General features: G+C 28.1%; 2 protein-coding genes across 2 annotated transcripts; one reads left to right on the plus strand and one right to left on the minus strand.

Annotated features, from left to right (window-relative positions):
• Positions 1 to 208: 208 nt before the first annotated feature.
• LOC129870482 (transcription factor MYB20-like) lies at positions 209 to 2,657 on the minus strand. The gene is made up of 3 exons (XM_055945287.1): positions 2,410 to 2,657; positions 1,856 to 1,985; positions 209 to 1,170 (listed from the first exon to the last, which is right to left on the minus strand). The coding sequence occupies exons 1-3, from the start codon at positions 2,540 to 2,542 to the stop codon at positions 585 to 587; spliced, it is 849 nt and encodes a 282-aa protein (XP_055801262.1). The 5' UTR covers positions 2,543 to 2,657; the 3' UTR covers positions 209 to 584.
• Positions 2,658 to 6,229: 3,572 nt separating this feature from the next.
• LOC129871277 (uncharacterized) lies at positions 6,230 to 7,286 on the plus strand. The gene is made up of 2 exons (XM_055946180.1): positions 6,230 to 6,495; positions 6,780 to 7,286. Exons 1-2 carry the CDS (start codon positions 6,475 to 6,477, stop codon positions 7,218 to 7,220), a joined length of 462 nt encoding a protein of 153 aa, XP_055802155.1. The 5' UTR covers positions 6,230 to 6,474; the 3' UTR covers positions 7,221 to 7,286.
• The last annotated feature ends 486 nt before the right edge of the window (positions 7,287 to 7,772 follow it).

The raw sequence follows: 7,772 nt of genomic DNA on the forward strand, positions 1-7,772 counted from the left end.
GCAAAATAAAAATTTCATCAATAAATTAATGAAATTTAACATGCACACTAGTTATACTACTAAGTGATTTCATATCCATCATAAAATTATGAGTTGAATGAATTTTTGAAATATGATTCATAAAAAATTAAGCAGCGTAAAAGACAGGTAAAACACACATAAACAAAAAGGGAAATAATATTATACGTTTGGTAACATGGCGATGCGATTGATATAAAGAAAATAACACTAAAGTTTAGAAAAGAGTTGTACACTTTTGTATTATCATCCTTAACATAAATATTTGATGAAGCTTTTTATCTCCATAAACATGTTTTTTTTTTATTGTCCATGAACTATAGTAACAACTTTACCATCTAAACTTCTATAGACAATACAAAAAGAAAAGTTGACTGGCCAATTAAAAGAAAGAGCTTAATTTTGCTCTCCTTTAAAAAATTAATCACAAGAAGTTAACAACGGTCACTACTAAAAAAAACGTGAATTTTAGTTTTCAACAAACTTTTCGATGGGAAAAAAATATCGTAGTTCCAATGGAATGTTCATTGAAAATTTCGATTTTTTTTAGTAGTGTGCTAGCTATTTCAAACTTCCAACACTTGTGACCAATCTTGGGAAATGGTGGTGTTGTTCATGTCACTAACATCATCATCATTGAATAAATAATCCAAAGTGCTACTGAAATCATCATCTGCCCAACTAATTTCCATGTTGAAATCACATTGCCAATTTGGCAAAAGGTCTTCAAGAATATTGATGGATGATTGAGAAGAAAATGAAGATGTTGATGATGTTGTTGATTCATGAGGGACTAAAACTTCTTTTGGTGAAATTAAGGGGACTTCATTAGTACAAAAGTTATTATTCATGACTTCATCAATTGAGTTGATGTTTTTTGGACATGTCCCAATGTTCTCGTTTTCTTGCTGATTCAAATTTGTTTGAGACTGAGGCGTAATTAGTGTTGTTGTTGTACCAATGTTCTTATTTTCTTCTTGTTTTTCTTGTTGAATAATTGTTTGATTTTTTGTTGGTTGGTCACTAGTAATTGGATTGTGAGTGATTGGATCAATCCCCATTTTCTTGAGTTTCTTCTTGATATGTGTGTTCCAATGATTCTTGATTTCATTATCAGTTCTTCCTGGTAGATGAGAAGCAATCTTAGACCACCTGAAAATAATTTGAATAAGCATTGAGCACAAATATTGCACAATATATCAAGTATTGAAATATGTTATAGCGAATTGTTTGTTTATTTTTCAGTTAACCAATTTCACTTATTATAAACATATTATAGTATGCTAATGTTCGTATTAAGATAGACTATTTATATAACACCTTTTAAGTCGTGAATTTTTTTCAAACTCGTCATGAACGTAAGATAAAAGTACACCAAACTACCTTTTTTAAGTGAAAAATTCACTTACCTTTTCCCCACTTGTGTAAAGAGTGTAATGAATAGGCAAAAAGAAAATTAATTTATAAAAATATCAAAGTGAAAGAAAGGTATACAGTGGAGAATGGGTGCCCAAAATTGAGTTTGAAATTGTTGTTTGCCACTTTAGATAAGCTCCACATGTACCATTTTTATATATCATAAAAAACACAGAATTTAAACGTTGCGAATTCTAAAAAAAATATATAATTTTATTTATAATTATTTTTCGCGCATACACATATAAAGAATTAGATTATGATAATCCTACTAACCTAGGATTGTATCCGAACACATATCACAATGCTAAAATCAATTAACACTGCTTTGTTAAAAAATTATATTTGTACAAATAAATTAATTTGAATTTCATTAGTGAAAATGCCGATTCCAACATAGTATGAATGAGAGAAAATTTACCTATTGCCAAGTTGAGCATGAAGATCAATAACCATTTTTTCTTCATATTCTGATAAAAGTCCCCTTTTCAAATCTGGTCTTAGATAATTTGTCCATCTCAATCTACAACTCTTTCCACATCTCAACAGCCCTGCACCAAATTTGACACCCACCAAAATTAAAAAAATAAAATAAAACTCACCAACATTAATAATAAAATAATAAATAAATAAATATTCATATATTTCATCCCATGTTTGGATATTTTTATGAGAATTGGACCAATGGGGTTGGTATAATCATTGAAATTAACAACCCTTTTTTCATTTCCGAGAGGCAAAGAGCTTTGAATTTCTTTATCAAAAAATTATACTGTTCAAATAAAAAAAAATCTTCATTATATATTATAAACTATTGAATTCCTCTGATATAAAGAAAGACTCTTTACGTCACAAGTATAAATCCAAATCACAAAGATGACGTTTTAGTAATTTTTTTGAGTTTTTTGACATAAATTTCTGACTTCGATATTATTCTATCGTGAGTAAAAGAGGAATAATGAGAGAGGAAAATACCTGCAAGTTTAGGGAGAGATCTCCAACAACATTGGCCATTATTAAGGATGAAATTAGTGAGTTTCTTGTCTTCCTCAGATGACCATGGACCTTTTTTCACTTCATTTTTGTCACAACAAGGTTGTCTCCCCATGTTCTTTCAAGAAATTAAAACAATAAAAATATAAACTTTGGGATAAAATGTTATAACATATAGTTTTATCAAAGATTATAATGTTGAGAGAGAAATAGAGTTTTTTGTTTTAGTAGGAGGGGAGGTCCTATTGAAGACTAGCACCAAAAGCCACCTACATATATATAATCAAAATCAACCCACCCCCAACCGCCCCCCCCACCCCACCCCACAACCCACACACCTAAATTTCAAGATTTATATATTATGATGGTAGTTTAATTAATCTATTATGGTAAGTTGATTACCATTTTTCATGTTTATGTGGACCTATGAATGTTTGTTATTGAAATTTAATAAGCAATTATGGAATGTTTTGTGCTACTAACTATGATTTCAACTGAGTTTAGATTTTTGAAGTAAAAGGTATAAAGTTAATTCGGAATTTGAATTTTATGAATTCAAAAAATACGTACCTGTTACATCATTTGAATTAGTAGGTTCGAAATTTTTTTTTTACGAAAAAAGTATAAAAGTTGATTCAAAATTTGAATTTTATGAATTCAGACGGTACGTACCTGTTAGACCATTTGAAATTTAATATTTATATTATTAATTTTAAAAATATATATAGCTAAAATTACTAATTTTTCACATTCATTGTTCTTTTTTTTTTGGTTGCTTATTTAGAAATCATTTGATCTATTTTCTTAAAAAATTATTTAGACTTTCTCTACACGTGTCTCTTGGTCATGTAGCGCGTACTAGCGCGTGTCATTGTTTACCTTTTGAAAACGCCACTTCAACATCTCCTTTCCTCTCATTGCTTTAGTTTAAAGGGAAAAAAATATTGGGACAAAAAAATTCAAAATTCTTATAGGGGCAAAAAATGTTTCAAATTATATTTTAAAAAACAAATTTGTGTATTTATACAATATACTTTTAAAATAGTTTTCTATACGTTGACTATATAAGATAATTTTTACAATTTTAGTGTAGTTAAATATGACAAAAAATCTATTGCTAAAAAAATATATATAATAAATAGATTATGTATGAGTATACGCATATTGATTAACATTAACTGATGATATGATAAAAATAATAACTAATTAAACTTATTATCTTGACAGTGTAAAAACAATTTTTACGCGGATCATATATAATTTAATTTTAGATAATAAAAAAAATTGCTTTTGATATTTACATCAAAGTAATAGACGCATGACGTGTATTTGCACATAAACTTCTACCACTTAACCATGATAATTAGTTAATGTGCATTACTGTTTTGTTAAATCACTTAACTATAATAAATTAACATGATATAAACATCGGATACGACAATTATTTTCCTTAAATACTATTGGTATGAGTTCTTAGTATACATAATGTGAATAGGTCCTAGATAATTCTATGGTGAGTTCACAAGGATTTTTTAATCTTATTTTTTTCATTTTTACCTTGTCAATAAAGTTGAAAGAAACTGCAAACTTAACTTGATTTCTTGAAGTAAAATTCATCGAATAGAATTGTAAACATTGATCTTTCCTTAGACATAAATTCAGGAGATCGTATATAAAATAAAATATTAATAAATTTAGACTCTTTAAAATGCATATATATATATATATATATATATATATATATATATATATATATATATATATATATATATATATCATGTTCAAAACTTTCTGCATATTTTTTCAATTAAATTTGCCGTACGGAGCTAAGTGACGTATGCAATTTGCGAGCTATTATACATGAATTGAGTTTACTTTGTACAAAATCGAAAGATAGCGATTGCTGATTTCCTTGAGAAAAAATGTATGTATATATATATGAATGGTGTGTACATTATTTATACTCCAAAATGGACCTACATTCTTATGCACTAAGTAAAAAATTTGCCCCACACTTATCTAAAAATTAGGATCAAAGAAAAATATCCATAGCCAGCTATTGGTCAAAATTAGTGTTATATACTTTTGTTCACCAAATTCATAAAATACAAAAAGTCTACTAGAAGACTAACAAGAGTGAGAAACATATTATATAAAAAGTGCAAATATACCCAATTTTTTGTGTCGTGATTCTTTTGTTTTGTATAAAGTTTGAAATGTCAATCCCTATTTGTTTAATTTATTTATTTACTTACTTGTCTTTCAAAAGTACAAACTGTATATATAATCTAATGTTAGATGTCCTTTGTAGAAATTATTATGACTTATTAAAAGTCTTTGATTCGAACTTTAATTAAGAGTCTTTTTTGTTATCAAACAATTTTAATTTCTTTTTAAACGAATTTTATGTGAATTCAAATTAACTAGAACCCAATATAAGTACGTCATCGAACAAGTAATTCGCATGAAAACATTAGTCATTTGATTAATAATAATATTATTAATGAACCCTATGAGATAATATTGAACAATTAATTATCCATATCACTATCATGAAGAAACAAAAGCCACCTATTATATCCTGGTAAAAAAATGTTTTCTATGGGCTGGCTAATTTACAATTGTTGTTTATATATCTTGATTAATATTTTCTTGCCAAGCCTACTAGATATAGAATAAGTTAAAAGGACATATTTTCATAGTTTAGTTCTCAATTTGCAGCTAAGTATAAAGTTAGATTAATATGGTGTTCTAATTAGAAGGCGTTTGGTAATAGATTTCAATTTATTTATTTATATTTTATTTGAAATTTTATGAAGTTCGAGTTGAATATGAATTTGTGTTTAGTTATATTTTTTGTAACTTGACTAATTTATCTTAAATAAACAACCCAATCTGCTCTAAAAGAGTAATATCATGTTATAGATAGTATTTGATTTTGGATATTTTTTCTTTTTTATTTTGACTTTTGAACGTTTAAGACAAGTCATAACGATTAAATAAATACCAACTAGATTAAAGTTGGAAATCTCTTAAAATAAATACAGTCTATTTATCACGATTTAAAATAATTTGACTGCATCCAGAAATACAGTCTATTAAATAGACTCAAAGTTGGAAATCTCTTAAAATAAATAGACTCAAAGTTGGAAAACATAAATACCAACTGAAGTCAAATTAAATAATATATTTATGTATTTTTTTTTTAACGTGATAACTTTGAATGTTATGTTTTTAGGCCCAAAAGTAAAGAAGTGTTTTGTTTTTAAAAGCAAGACATGATATAAGCAAAGTCCAAACAACAGACCATGGACCTGGGCTTAAGGCCCAGCAGAAAATTTGGAGAATCTCTTTTGGATAATTAAGTTAGATGGCCCAACTATTTATTTTGTGACCTACCGGTGGCGAAGTGCATAACTTCAAACATACGCGACTAAAGTTTAAAAAATCACATCTAATTTTAAATATTTTTGTTTAAAACATAGCCATGTCAAACCAAATAGGAGTATTAGTTGTTTTTGATTGAAGTTTGGCAAGATTTGCCAAGACCCAAAAATTTCAAATATTTTTAACTGGGGTAATGAATTTGGTAAGACCAAACTTCAAACATAAAACTCGGAAAGTTTAATAATCCATATTTTGTGCTCGTCTATAATTTAGTAAACTTTACCTAAATCACATACTGAAAAGGCTCAATTACAATGTATCCCTTATTTTTATGAAATTACGCGATTTCCCTTTTTTTTCAAATTTCTGATACATTACTTGCTGAGCTGATACATCAATTTTTGAGTGTAAAACAATTAATGTTGTTGGGTTAATTATGGGAAGTAACGTAATTCAAGTTATGATTGATTGTTTCAATCAATTACCATGCTAATTAAGGCAAAGAATTCTTTAAAAAAAGAAACAGATCTTGACCATGAAAGAAAACTCAAAAACAGAGCATATCAATGAATGTCTTGTTGAAGCACGAGAGTTGTCTATAATTGACTTTTTGGAGCAAACGAGAATGTTATTTGGTGCTTGGAATTGCAAAAATAGGGAATGAAGTGTTCGAGAATGAAGGTACACATCAGTTATTTTTTTAAAGTAATTTTGTCTGCACAACAGAGGATCGCAGCAGTTATCTCACCACACACCAAAAAAAGGCTAGTTAACTAAATAAAAGAGATCACAGTTAAATTGGAAAAGTTATCTACTTGATACATAGTTGCGTGATACATAGCTATAGGATACATCAGTTTTGTATTTTCTGTTATCAGTATTATCTGATACATCAGTTCTGATACATCATTTCTGTATTTGATACATCATTGCTGATACATATCTGTGATAATTATTTAATGCAGATTGTTGCTTCATCAGAATATCTTTATTCTGTTTATGAGTCAGCTATAAGATACATTGTGTGTCTTGAAAGAAAAACATGCAATTGTGACAGGTTTCAATTAGACGAGATACCATGTCCACACACAATTGCAGTGTTGAAGAGCAAGAACATTACAGACATGCACCTATACTGTTCTGATTACTACAAGCCAGAGGCGTTGGCAATTACTTATGAATTTCCAATAGTTCCAATGCCAGATAAGAAGGATTGTTCTATTCTGAAAGAAATTTTGGAAGAATTCATCTTGCCACCAACATACAAAAGGATGCCAGAAAGACCAAAGAAAGGAAGAAAAAAGTACTCTAGTGAGAAGATAAGAACGAGCACAAATTCTTGTAGTCGTTGTGGCCATGAAGGCCATAACAGAAAGACTTGTAATTTCATTCTCAAAGAGAAATAATGGTTTGTTATGCCAAGATACATTTTATTTGGATCATGTACTTACATTTACATAGTTTTTTTTTACATTGTGGGTTGTATTTGATACATATATCAATTAACCAGAATAGTAATTGAATATCAATAATTGATATATGGATGGTTGGTAATTATGTTCATTGTAAGTTACTTGGTATTGATAGTAATTTCGAATCTGATACATATGAATAGCAGATACATAAACATTCAACGTATTAAGGTTGATACTTTAAAGGTTGTTGTATTAGTTTGTCAACTCGATTATGGTTGATACATAACATGTTGTATTGATATAGGTTGTAGATGTATCAGAAGTTGTAAAGATTGATGCATGAGATTCTGATACATAAATGTAGATGTATTAGAATCATTAAATCTTGATACATTACAATCTGATACATAAACAATATGTATCAGAAGCTGTAGAGATTGATGCATGAATTATGATACATAAATGTAGATGTATCAGAATCATTAAATCTTGATACATTACAATCTGATACATTAACAATATGTATCAGAAGCTGTAAAGATT

The sequence above is a fragment of the Solanum dulcamara genome, chromosome 10 (genome assembly GCF_947179165.1).
Source record: "Solanum dulcamara chromosome 10, daSolDulc1.2, whole genome shotgun sequence".
NCBI lineage: Eukaryota > Viridiplantae > Streptophyta > Magnoliopsida > Solanales > Solanaceae > Solanum > Solanum dulcamara.